The 14,076-nt window shown below is 36.7% G+C and overlaps 1 protein-coding gene across 6 annotated transcripts in view; it reads left to right on the plus strand.

Moving 5' to 3' along the window:
- IDE (insulin degrading enzyme) overlaps positions 1 to 14,076 on the plus strand; it is a 91,964-nt gene that overhangs the window by 39,879 nt on the left and 38,009 nt on the right. For 5 of the 6 annotated variants that reach the window (XM_079137550.1, XM_079137549.1, XM_079137552.1 and 2 more), the window contains 5 exons: positions 724 to 886; positions 1,664 to 1,756; positions 2,197 to 2,288; positions 3,273 to 3,353; positions 5,843 to 5,946. In XM_079137550.1, the coding sequence (XP_078993676.1) occupies positions 724 to 886; positions 1,664 to 1,756; positions 2,197 to 2,288; positions 3,273 to 3,353; positions 5,843 to 5,946 (533 nt within the window). Of the gene's footprint in view, positions 1 to 723; positions 887 to 1,663; positions 1,757 to 2,196; positions 2,289 to 3,272; positions 3,354 to 5,842; positions 5,947 to 14,076 lie in introns of those variants that run through there. The other variant, XM_079137554.1, reaches the window with a different exon arrangement.

Here is a 14,076-nt window from a genome sequence, read left to right on the forward strand (position 1 = left end):
TGAATATATGTATCTAGTTTACAAGAAAATCAAGATTTTGTTACTTAATGTAGTTTTTAATATTTGTCAGGATAGCTGGGTGCAGTTCGTGACACATGCCTGTAATCCCCACAGCTTGGGAGGCTGAGGCAGGAAGATCACAAGTTCAAAACCTGCCTCATCAATTTCACAAGGCCCTAAACAACTTAGTGTCTCAAAATTTAAAAAAAAAAGGGGGGGGGGCTGGGGATGTGGCTCAGTGATTAAGCTCCCCTGGGTTCAATACCTGGCACCTGCCCAACCCCCCCCCCAACCCCCCGCCAAAATATATATATATATTTGTCAGAATAATCAAATCAAATTCATATTTATCAGGATCATCCGTCTTCATAAAAAATACCAATATGTTCTGATCTTTGCATGCTAAAAGTAGTTTTGATGTTTGTAGCCTTGGAACGCTATTGAAGATATTATATATTGCCAGAAGGAAAGCATCTCAAACTATCTAGCTTCAAGGTCCTGGGAACCAAACATGAACAGCTTACCCACTACAATGAAATTCTACTGAGAACATGATTCATTTATTTCTTTGTGATCTGGCAATCAATTTTGCTCCTAAATTTGGGTTTTTTTCCATGAAAATCAATGTTCTCTATAACTTATAAATATTTTATTCAGTAGGAGTTGACTATAGTGAATCTTCTGTGATTTATTTTTGTTTTGTTTTGTTTTTTTTTCCACCAGCAACTTTATAAAATAGTGCCCATTAAGGATATTAGGAATCTTTATGTAACATTTCCCATACCTGACCTTCAGAAATACTATAAATCAAATCCTGGTCATTATCTTGGTCATCTGATTGGGCATGAAGGTCCTGGAAGTCTGTTATCAGAACTTAAATCAAAGGGTAAGTGCCTTGGGTAGCACTCTCTGAGTGCAGTATACCCCACAACACCTTTCACTCTGACTTTCATTTTCTCCTAAATATTTTACTATAAAGGAACATTTTTAAATTGAGACTGGGGTTACTGAGTAAAGTGATTATTAATGTGCTGTTTTTTTTTTTTTACTTTGGGGACTTTTTATCATAATTTTATTTTACTCGTTAGTATTAAGCCATGAAGATTAGAAATTTCAAAAGAATCCATCTCAAATGATTTTTGTTATTGTTTTTGTTTTTGTTTTGTGGTGCTGGGGATCAAACCCAGAACCTCATGTGTGCTGGCTAACCAAGTACTCTGTCTCTGAGCTGTACCTGCAGCCATGTTTTGAATAAGAAAAACTTTAAAAAATAGCAGCCTACATTGCATGTTCTTTACTGTCTCTGTGAAATGTCAGTACATAATATTTATTTGCCTGTGTAATCCATCAAATCAGAAGGGTAGAGGTTCTAGGTAATAGAATAGATGATCTCCCAGGACCCTCCAATCTCATACTCTTTTCTTTCACATAACATTTAAAACACAGTAGTCACAATTTCTTAATTGGAAATTGACTTGAGGAATCCTTAGGAAAGCTTCTATCCCATAAATCCCTTAATCTGAAAGTACTTTTCTGAACATATTTTTTTTCCTCTGCAATTGGTTTCCTAATCTCTTGTGACATATAATTTTTCTTTTTAAAAATCCTTCGTCTTGAAAGAAACCACACCTGAAATCATGTTGATTTTCTTTGAATATTGCAGGCTGGGTAAATACCCTCGTTGGTGGACAGAAGGAAGGAGCTCGAGGTTTTATGTTTTTTATCATTAATGTGGACTTAACTGAGGAAGGATTGTGTAAGTATTGATTGATCTTGCTGTTGAATGAAAATTGAATTCTTATGATTTTTCTTTATTTCTTTATGCTGTGGATCTGTTTTATGTGGAAAAGCTATTAACACTTGAATTCATACAGCTTATTCATATATTTTTCACGTGTAAGTTGGCATTTGTTTTGTGGATGAGTTTGCCCCTCAACAACTGATCATTATGTTGCACTTATAAGATGTGTACTTGGCTTTTCATTTGCTCATTTCCTACCCCAAAACCCCTTCTGTCACATATTGCTAAGCCCAGAGGGCCATGTGTGGGTCACCTAAAACCAGTCTCAGGGAGGTGAGGACTCTGTTTTCTAAGAGGGACCATCTTTCACTTACCTGACTTTACCTTAGTAGTGAGCTCACTGCTTTGAAGGATTCAAGGACTGAATGGTTTTTAAGTGTGCCCCTTTTTTCCAGTACATGTTGAAGATATAATTTTGCACATGTTTCAATACATTCAGAAGTTACGTGCAGAAGGACCTCAAGAATGGGTTTTCCAAGAGTGCAAGGTACTTTTGTTTCACCAAAATTTTTCTTAAGGAATCTATTTTTAAAAAAACAAATATATGTGAATTAATTTAAATTTAAGGCCCATTTAAACTTTAAAAATTTTTTTCCTCATTAAAGTTAAAATTTTGCAATGCATTGTAGTATTAGTTAAGACTTAGTTGCCCTAGTCTGGTTTGCTGCATGGGCACAACTGAGAGTTAAGGCATCATGTAGCCTTTTTTAGGAGGGAAAAGGAAAGAAAGTAGATTGCTTTTCTATCCCTTAGAAGAAAACCAACAGTTTGTTAAGCTGGTATTTTTCAGGATTTAATGTTACTCCCTGCCTGAAGTTGCATTAAGTCTGTCATTTCCAGATCTGGTAATAAAATCTGTAGCATACTCAGAGAAATAGTGAATTGTTTCATGTATGATTGTGTTCTGAAAAGTGATTTTATTATTGTATGTATGAAAAAAACCTAGCTATTCTTTTGTTTTCTTTTGCATAAAACAAAAGATGTTTGTCTTCTGAAATTTTAGAGGCTTCTTTTGAAAGGTTTTTTTTTTTTTTTTTAATATGTACTTCGTATTTGGCCTATCGAGGTTCAAAATGTATTTTAGGTTAAAAAACATCCTCTTTAGGTAAAAGTTTTTAAAGTTTTAATCTGGCTGCAATTCTTTGGGTCACTAAAATCATCATCTGTGAAATAGTTGGATCTCACAAGCTTCTTTTGCAGTTTCTCTAATTCTTTGATTAATAGTTTTAACAGTTGAGGCTATAGAATCATATTTGTTTTACCTATTGTTCACCTATTTTACTCTAAATTGGTTGAATTTGATACACATTAAGAAGTTTTCTTTCCATATTCTCTGCATTTCTAAATCAAGCATAGCTATTTTTTCATAAAGTGTGATAAGGTTAAATGTGAAGTAGAAAGTTTATGGTTCAACTGAAACAAAAAAATGAAATAATAGTTGACTTTTATTTTTATTCACTTTATGTTTTAGGACTTGAATGCCGTTGCCTTTAGGTTTAAAGATAAAGAGAGGCCACGGGGCTATACATCTAAGATTGCAGGAATATTGCATGTAAGTTTTTTGTTATTTTACTTTTTATATTAGTGTATACAGTATTTCAGATAGTGCATAGAACCTTTAGACTTAGTAGCAATGGGGCAAACTGATGACCAGATATGTTTCAATTCTTAATTTTCATCATCTTAAAAATTGTCATCCATAATATTTTCATTACATAAACATTTTGTTTATTGACTTTAAATATTTTTTATTTTTCCATATTTTTATTGGTGCATTATAATTATAGTTGTAGGATTTATTGTAAAATATTCATACATGCACATGATATGACACTATAATTTAGTCAGTATCATTCCCTAGTGTTTCCCCAATACATTTCACTTCTATAATATGTCAGGCATTACCTCTGTGAAAACTTTAGATCATCTACTTTCTTCCATTTCCTTTGTTACCAGTATAGTCTGAGCTACCACAGTTTCTTACCTGGACTGCCATCATCGTCTCTTACCTGGAATCTTGTTCACCATCTTGTTCCACACTGTGATTTATTTTTCTAACCTTGGTGATCTTTTGAAAACTAAAATCAGATTGTTTCCTGCCTCTGTTTAAAGTCCTCTTATGGTTTTCCATCAGAGTTAGCCTAAAATTCAAATTATTCTTTGGCTTATAAGGTGTTCTGGCCCCACCCTGTCTGGCCACATTCCATACCACTCTCCATTCCACCTGTCCTATTCCCATCTACTCCAGTTATATTGGCTCGTCTTCTAATTCCCACCCTCCCCCTCGCCCCCAATACCAGGAATTGAACCCTGGGGTGCTTAACCACTGAGCCACCTCCCCAGCCCTTTTTATTTTTTATTTTGAGATAGGATCTTGCTAAGTTGCTTGGGTTCTTGTTAAATTGCTAAGATTGGCTTTGAATTTATAATCCTCCTGCCTCAGCTTCCCAAGCCACTGGGATTATAGGCATCTGCCACTAGCCCAGCTCTTCATCTAATTTTTTTTTTTGGTGCTGGAGATCAAACCCAGGGCCTTGTGCTTATAAGGCAAGCACTCTACCGACTGAGCTATCTCCCCAGCCCCTCTTCATCTAATTTTTAATCATTAAGTTTATTCTTCCATTTAGGACCTTTACATGTGCTGCTTTTTGTACATGCAATATTCTTCCATCTGATCTTTGCATGGCTAGGTTCTCTTCATTTGTGGGGAGGTTGGAGTACGGGGGTTGAACCCAGGAGTGCTTTATTTACCCTGAGTTACATCCCCAGCCCTTTTTATTTTGAGATAGAATTTCTCTAAATTGCTTAGGCTGGCTGTGAACTTGGCAATCTTCCTCCTGAGTAGCTAGGATTACAAGTGTGCACCACTATACCTGGCATCTCCTTATCATTTGAATCACCACTCAGATGTCTCCTTAAAGAGTTCTGCCCTGGGCCTCCCAATTTAAATTAATGCCCCTGTTTCTCATTTTCAATATTCTTCATAGTACCTGTTACTAAAATCACATTTTTTTTTTTAAATTGTTTGCCTCCCTCCCAATTAGAATGTTTCCTGGAGGACAGTGACTTAATATGTATTATCTACCATTGTATCCTCAGTACCTAGCACAATGGCTGGCACAGAATAAGGTGTTCTTAAATTTTTATTGAACTAATGAATCAGTCTCAGTGTCTTAGAAGTTGCTTTATTTAAGTGTCTTCTACTGCATTGTTTTTCTACACGAACCAAAAATGTAATCCATTTCTTCCCACAACTTTCTAAATGCTTATGTGATTTTATTTATAGAAATTCGGGAGGAAATTTTGTTTTTAAAACCATATTACTTTATAAAACTGATCAGTATATGAAAAATACTCTATTAGCATTTCACTGCCCAATTTTCTTTATTACCATATACTGAGTTTTTAACCCAAAATAGTGCTCATATTTTTCCTTGAAAGAAATGTGATTTTGCTATCTACAATAAGAGTATATTTGGGGATAAAAACTGTATTAGAGCTGGGCTTGATGGCATACACATGTAATCCTAGCAGCTTGGGAGGCTGAGGCAGCAGGATCAAGAGTTCAAAGCCAGCCTTAGCAAAAACAAGGTGCTAAGCAACTCAGTGAGACCCTGTCTTGAGATAAAATATAAAAAGGACTAAGGATGTGGCTCAGTAGTTAAGTGCCTCTGGGTTCAATCTCCAGTACCAAAAAAAAAAAAAAAAAAAAAAAAAAAGCGTATTTGGCAGAATCATCACACAATATGAGCCTACTTAAAGATGTGGTCGGTAGAACTTGTGTGTACCCAGTGGTAGAACATTTGCCTAGCATGCTCAGGGCCATGGGTTTGATCCCCAGCACCACAGAGGACAAAAAAAAAAAAAGGTGAAGGAAAAGAATTCAGGAATACCTTTTTTTCTGGTTGAGTAGATTTTAACTTAGGGGCTGAGAGTGGTGAAGTAATGGATGTAATATATTATAGATCTGTTTGCTTTAATAAGTGAAGCTCTATGGTAGCCTTGCAAATTTTTATTTATTTACATTTTCCTTTTTCAAAGTATTATCCCCTAGAAGAAGTACTCACAGCTGAATATTTACTGGAAGAATTTAGACCTGACTTAATAGAGATGGTTCTTGATAAACTCAGACCAGAGAATGTCCGGTGAGTCACTTATAAATTTTACTATTACATAGAAAATTTTCAATAATGATTAGAATCTGAAAATTTGAAATGGTAAATGAAATACTTTCAAACTTTTTATCAAGCATGAGTAACAGAAGTTGAGAATAGCATAATGAACCAACACCAAGATTCAGCAGTTACATGGGCCATCTTTTTATCTAGTCCCACCCTTTTCACTCATCATCCCTGTCTCCTAGATTATTTTGAGGAAATATCTCTAAAAGATCAAGGTGTTTTTCTAAAAACCAGTCAAATTTCATTATAATGAATGAAATATAATAAATTTTCTTAGCATGTCTTTTTTATTTAAGTGACCAAAGTATTAGCTCACCTATATTATATGGCTTTTACAGGTAAAGGCTTTTTTTTTTTTTTTTTTTTTTTTTTTTTTTTGGTACTAGGGATAGAACCCAGGTGTACTTAATCACTGAGCCACATCCCCAGCCCTTTTTTATATTTTATTTAGAGACAGTCTTGCTAAGTTGCTCGGGGCCTTGCTAAATTGCTGAGGCTGTCTTTAAACTCTCAATCCTCCTGCTTCATTCTCCCAAACTGCTGAGATTACAGGCGTGAGCTACCACACCCAGCTGCCACCCTGCTTTATTCAAGGTGAAGTAATGATTACAGTCCCAGAATCCTTCTGACTAGTAGCTAACCAGGAAATCAAAAATTCAAGCTTTTATATTGGCATTTTTTTTGCTAGAGGAAGATCATTCCCAAAGAGCTTGTGGGCTATCACATACTTCTGCCTTAAAATTCAATTTCATCTATATAGTCAGTCTAAAGTTAAGTGATGGAAATGACAGAGGAAAACAAACCAAATTCAAACTCAGTTTCTCTTCACTCAACATACACTTCTGACACCAGCTATGTGGGAGTCTTACACTCACCCATCAAGCAAGGAGTGCTGCAGCAGTAGACACTAGCAATACAGCGCAGATCTGACATGACCTGGAGCTTGGATTTAGTTAAATGTTTTATTTAATAATAGAGTATTTGGGTGGGTACAGATAATTATTAAACTTAGAATTTTTAATGTGTAATAAGATGCCTTGATTTCCTAGTTTAGAAAATACATAAGCATCAAAATTTAGAAATATTCCTCAGTGAGCTGGATGTGGTAGCACAAATTTGTAATCCCAGTGATTTAGGAGGCTGAGACAGAAAGGATCACAAGTTCTGGGCCAGCCTGGGCAACCTAGTGAAACTCAGACTCAAAATAAAAGCATAAAGGTCTAGGGATACATAACTCAATGGTAGAACTTCCCTGAGTTCAATCCACAGTACCGCCAAAAAAATAAAAACAAAAAACTTCCTCAATGATAATAACTTACGATTGCTTAGAAATTAAATCTCGTTTTACATATCCAGTAAGAACAGGTTACAGAGGTCTCATAGTCATTCTCGTTGCCAGTATTTTAATTACATATTTGTTGCCTAATCCTTAATTAATCAGGACTTGATTATGATATGGAAAATCCTATTAAAGAACTAGTAGAAGTTACTGAAAGCTAAAGATAAGTAAGTTATTCTTTTTTTTCCCCCTCCTACTGGGATTGAAACCAGGGGCACTTCACCACAGAGCTACATCCCCAGCCCTTTTTATTTTTAATTTTGAGACAGTCTCACTAAGTTGCTTGGGCTGGCCTTGAACTTGTGACCCTTTCACCCCAGACTTCCAAGCCACTGAGATTACCGTCACGCACCACTGGCCATTTATTAGTTCTTTAACCTTCAGGTATTTTTTCTCCTTCTCTTCATATAATACCCAAACTTTTCCCACCTTTGTAATGAACATTAGGTTAGCCACTAGGCAGGTCCAGACTGCTGACAGTACTACTGGTATAGGAAGTGCTATACCACTCAGTCCACTTCCAGATAGGACAGAGTTACATAGGTACAGAATCAGTGGGCTTTCTGATCAGTAGGCAAAACGGTGGCATTTACTGTTAGTGCTAACTTTACTAAACAGAGTAAAGACACAGTTGTACCCTTTCGGGCCTTTTCTGACATAGAGATTTAATGATGTAGTAAACAGTTTCTTACATGCCTGCTTCTAGCACTTGGGGTCATAGCCCTGATCCTGCAACCCCTGTATCAGGTGGAGGTGGGAGAATGGAGGTTATATGGAGAAGAAGAAAAAGTCATTATACCAGTATATTCCTCTCTTGGCAAGAATTGTATGGTCATACCTATAACACTCTTCACCAGCGCCTCTTCCCAAATCTACTAATAAAATGGAGAAATATCTAATAGTGGGGACACTTCTTCAGTACACCTCTGATATTGAGGGTGAACTCACACTCATAAAGGCACATAAGCCAATCCTTCAGGCCTGTATCTCTGCCTATTTTAGACAACCAATCTTTCAACTGTCCACTACACTTTTTTATTAAACTGTGAGTCTGTGAAGGATATCTTCTGGCCATAGCTGAACATCATAGTCTGCATGGTGCATTTCTTGGTCTGAGGAAAAGAAGTTCTGCCATCCTAATTCTCTCTCCCATTTTGGTTCTTCTGTAGCATTTACATGTTCCATTAGATAATTAAAGCACAGCTCAGAGTCAGTGTTCACCTGTCAAGACCCATCTGTAGCCTTCTCCCTGCCTCCCAGGCTACCAGCACCATTTTCACATGCCAGCTATGTTCAGGGGCTTCCCACCAAGGAATCCACCACTCATCCATTGGCAAGTCTCACTCTCTTTTGCTGGCAGGCAGAATAGTTTCTTTTTTGGCATTTTGTTCCTCAAAGTATACAACAAGAATGTGTCTAGATTCATTCCATCTCTGCATTGCTATAGTACCCCATGTCTGTTCATTTCACAGACCCAGATGGCCACCCTAGATGACACTTGGAAATATCTGCTCATCAATTCTAGTTGCCTTCTGAACTTGGAAAGGGATTCTTCTGATGGGCATCAAAATGTCCTACTTTAATGAGCCCCTCAAGTTTCCATCCAGCTGTACCTCATACGCCATTCCTTTAATAGGCCAGGTTTCCATTTCCTTCCTGTGTGAGCATATGTCCAGGCCTTTAGCTATTGCCCATAAGTCAGTAAAAATCTAAAACACAGGGCTTTTACCTCTGTTTAGTCCTTCAGCATGCAACTCAGCCCACTGGACTGGTTTGTTTTTACCTTCTTCAGTCAGTGTGGCAGCCTTCCAAAACGAATGCTCTTTACAGTAGAATGAATCGGACGTAACTCTCCTATGTTCATATATGAATACACCACCAGTGAAACTCCACAGCATGTACAACCACAAGAATGGGATCCTAATTAGAATAAGCTATACTCTGTGCATGTATATGTCAAAATACATTTTACTGTCGTATATCTAAAAACAAATTAAAAAAAAAAAGAATGTCCTTCATTCCACCTTGAATCTTAAATCTGCACACTGGGCACTCTTTGTCAGTCAGTCAATAACTGTTTTAGGACACTGTCCAAGTGTCAGTAGAATCCAGCTGCTTCTCAGGCAGTGTCAGAGTCAGTTCTGGGCAGGAGGGGCTCCCTAATTTTGAGTGTCTCCTCACTGCATTCTTCAGGTGACCTGATCCTATATAAATCATTTCCATTTTATTATGGAACTCTTCTGGGGAATGCTGTGCCATTAGTGTATTTTGACATCACTCAATACATTGTGGGTTATTTCAGGTTTCAGAATTGTTTTACCTACTTACTTCATTGAGACAGTCTCAATGTTTCATTGCAAGGTACTGAATGCCCTTCAAGTGGAAATTCTCTAGTCCAAAGTTCCAGGCGTTGTCATGGAGAGGACTGTTTATTGGATTTTATTCTAAGCCCCAATCTACATTCCACATAGGGATCAAAGAATTTGAACATACCAGCACTTCAGCTTCTTTTTTACACTGTGTGGATTCATTTCCACTTAGCATGTGCAATTAATATTGCTTAAAGGGGGAATTTACATGTTCTGTTTTACAGTACTTGGTAAAGGAAGTTTTCCCTGGCCAGGCATAATATCCATTTCCATAAAACATTTAGGTAAAGGAGACACACTTTCTTTATATAAAGCCTATTTAAGCATTCCAACTTTTGTAATCCTACCCACCCTTATGTTTTTATGTTGTAATCCCAGAAACTTCTCTTCTCCACCCCTAGATTATTTTACCCTCTCTTGCACAAAAGGCTTTGGGTCCCCAGCAAGTATTGAGCCAAGAGACTTGGCTCTTTGCTTAATCTTTATCTTGATTAATTTGTCTGACCATTGCCCCATATCTCTCATTGTAATACCTACCTTCTGAACTGATTGAATTCCTCCAAGTCAGGATAATACAACAAACTTGCATGTAGTCCTTTAACGTTGGGGGACTATCAGGGACTCCCTTTGGTTCATCCATTCTTCAGTAGGATCATATTAAAACCTATGTTTTAACCCTATCAGTGCCATTTTTTATTCATCCTACTCTTAATAACCACCTAAAGATGTCCCTCCTATTGAAATGAGTTCCTGTAACTCTCCTTTCTTTTTTCTTAGTTTTTGACTTTTAGAATTTTTTTAATGTTTTCTCTATTTATCTGATTTATCCCTTTTTTCTTCTTCCTCCATCTCCTTGTCCTCTTTCTTTATTTTTTATTTTTGGACAGTGCTGTAGATCAAACCCAACCCAATGCCTCAGGCCACAGGGTAGACAAACTTCAACCCAAGCTGTTAACTTGCTTTTTTTTTTTTTTTTAATTTATTCTTATTAGTTATATATGACAGTAGAATGTATTTTGACATATTACACCTAAAAGGAGTATAACTTCCCATTCTTCTAGTTGTACATGATGTGGAATTACATTGGTTATGTATTCATATATGTACCTAAAATAATGTCCAATTCATTCTACCATCTTTCCTGTTCTCATTCCCCCTCCCTTCTCTTCATGCCCTTTTGTCTAATCTAAAGTACTTCTAATCTTCCCTACCCTCTGCCTTATTATGAGTTAGCATTCACATATCAGAGAAAACATTTCAGGCCTGCCTTTTTTTTTTTTTAATATCTATTTTTAGTTGTAGGTGGACCCAATACCTTTATTTTATTTTTTTGTGGTGCTGATCGAACCCAGAACCTCATATGTGCTAGGCAATCGCACTACCACTGAGCCACAACCCAGCCCAACGCTACCTTGCTTCCTAACACCATTTACTATCTCTGCCTTCCTGGATGAGGCCTTGACTTTCCCTTTTGCCTTTTTCCATCCCCTTGTTAATTAATTAGTTCTTAGCATCTGTGAGACTCAAGAGGGGAGATAAGTCTTCTCTGATTACAGTTCAAGTTTTGCAGCTATAAAGATACATGGTATATCCATGCAAAAGGGGCCTCCTTAATACTGCAGATCATAACCTGGGTAACAGATGTCCCATTGGTCTTAAAGTTTGTCCCTCATGATTTACATATGAAGCATATCAGTTGCTTCTTCTGGCATTATAGGTGTAGTCAAGCAGTCCTCCTGAGAGTAAAGAGACCTCAGAGTGGCTTTTATCCAGTCCACCAGACTGACTGATCCATTAGGAACAACTTTCTGTATATCTGCATCACATATAGGTAGCCATCTGTGAATGTTCTATAGCAAGATGTGGATCCTGCATGTACACAAACATGCTCTTCCATTTTCCAGCATTCAAAACCAGAGATGCTGCTCCTAAATTACTCTCAGAATCCATTTTAGTTAAGGCTCCTTAGGAAACTGATGATACTGTTCTACAAAATGAAGCAGTTGCTTCACGTTATACTTTTCTTGGTTTTCCCTCTCCTCACATTGACTACCAGAATCTTGGTAAGCAAGAGTCTTAGAGATGCTTTTTGTTGTTTCTGCATAATTTTTTCCTTGGGCAACTTTGATGATAGTGGCCCATACTCAGACTCAAAAATTTGAGCTTGACCTAGCATCAAGGTCCAACCCATTACTCTACTTTACTTTTGATTTGGCTATTATAGATAGTAGTGATCAAGGGATTATTATGTATTTTGACTTTTTCTTATTAGTTTGTATTTCCTTATGCATACAGTTAACTAGTTCCTTGGGAGTTGGATTCATCTCTAAATTCCAGTGGTAACTGTTACCTTTAGAGACAGACTACAGCACAGCTGCTCCTCCATACCAGGGGTGACTACATGGCCACCCAGAAATCAAAAGTTCTTCATTCTTCACTCTTTTTTCCTTTCTCTTCCCAAATCATGTTTTCTGGAAGGCTAGCACATCATACTTATGATACCAAATGTGTTAGAAAAACCAAAAACCATGTTTTTCCTATGCTCTCACACAACAACAATCCACACAGAAGACTTCTATGACTTCAAGAGATGAAAGTTTCTCACCACCAGCAAGCATGCACTTCTATAGCAGACACCAAGTTAGGTGTCCTTTAATCCAGTTCATTGCTGACACTATCTCCACATAGTGTCAGTTCCCACATATTGAAATCTTAGGTCCTAAGACTGCCCCTTTCCTACTTTAGATACCAGTTATAAGACCTAGTTTGATTTGTGCTTTTGACCAGCCAGCCATAAATCAGTGTTTCCACAACAAACTCCTGGGTTGAATTCAATTAATTTGATTGAGTGAATCACAGAACTCTGGGAAACACTTATGTATGCCTACTAGTTTATTGTAAAGAATATTACAAAGGATAATAGATCAAGAGATGTATACAGCGAGGTATGGGAGGAGCTCAGAACTTCCATGCTGTCTCCAGACATACTATCTTCCTGGAACTTCCATGTGTTCATCTCTTTAGAAGCCCTCCAGGTTTATCCTTTTCAATACTTAGGGAGACTTCACTGCATACACATAATGGAAGCAAGGAGAACCATGTTAAAAGTGTGATTGGACAAGAAAGATATGAACTAACACTAATGTACTGTGGGAGACAACCCTGCAAGGCCTGTCTGCTTCAGAGTTCTTGGCCTCTGTGCAGCATACCTCCCTCCAGGGAATGGTATGGAACAGGACTTCTCTGAAATGAGGAGGTCTGTATGACCCACTATCAGACAAGGCTGGATCAGAGAAATTTCCTTATGACCCAGTCTAATACAGAAAAACAAGGAAATGTTCGAGTTTTTATGATATATCTTAAGGAAAAAAATAAAAATTCTAGTTACTCTGCCTTTGGGAGGCAGTTATGAGCCAGGAAAACAAGTAAAGTAAAAACCAAAAACTGTATGTATCATAATATCACAGGTGCCAAAGTGATTAAGTTAGGAAAGGAAAATCTTTTTAACAAATGGTCCTGCTCATATACTAACTACACATCCAAACTGGAACAAAAAAGAAAGAAACTTGACCTTTATTTTATACCATTCACAAAAACTAATTTGAAATAGATCAGAAATCTGTATGTAAACACTGAAACTATAAAACGTCAGAAGAAAACATGAGAAAATATCTTTAAAACCTTGAGATAGACAAAGAACACAAAATCAGTAACTGTTAAAGAAAGACATTGAAAAATTAATTTCTTCATGATTTAAAACTTTTACTCATTAAGTGGTATGTGTGTATGTGTTTATGTTTACTTAAAAAACATGGAAGAAAAACATCCTGGACATACATTCACTCATTTTAGACAAGTGAAATAATTTAAATATTAGATTTAAATATTAGTATTTTCCTCAATGTAGTTACATAGTCTAAAGAAAAACCTAAATACTGTTGAATTTTATTATATACCTTCTAAAAACAAAACCTCTAACATGGGGAGGAAGAGTTTTAAATGTAATAATAGAACTCACTAGGCAGTCTGTGAGCTTACTTCCAATGACCAGTTTTGTGGATTTGTCATCTACTGGTCTTGAAATTTTGGATCACTTGTTTTCCTTTTTTGTTTTTTTGCTGTGCTGGAGATTGAACCCAGGACCTTGTGCTTGCCTACAAGCATTGTACCAACTAAGCTATATTCCCCAGACCAGATCACTTGTTTTCTTCAACCAGTGTTTATTAAATTACTAATGTCAAGCTCAAGTTCACATTCCTGCAAGGGAGGCTTAAGAAAAGTTAACTCTAAATAATGTTATGAACACTGGCTTTCATTTCATTTTCTTGAACCTGCAAAATGGGGATAGTACTTACATAATTTGTGTGATGCAGAATGATTTACCAA

Source organism: Sciurus vulgaris, assembly GCF_902686455.1.
Source record: "Sciurus vulgaris genome assembly, chromosome: 4".
NCBI classification, from domain to species: Eukaryota; Metazoa; Chordata; class Mammalia; order Rodentia; family Sciuridae; genus Sciurus; species Sciurus vulgaris.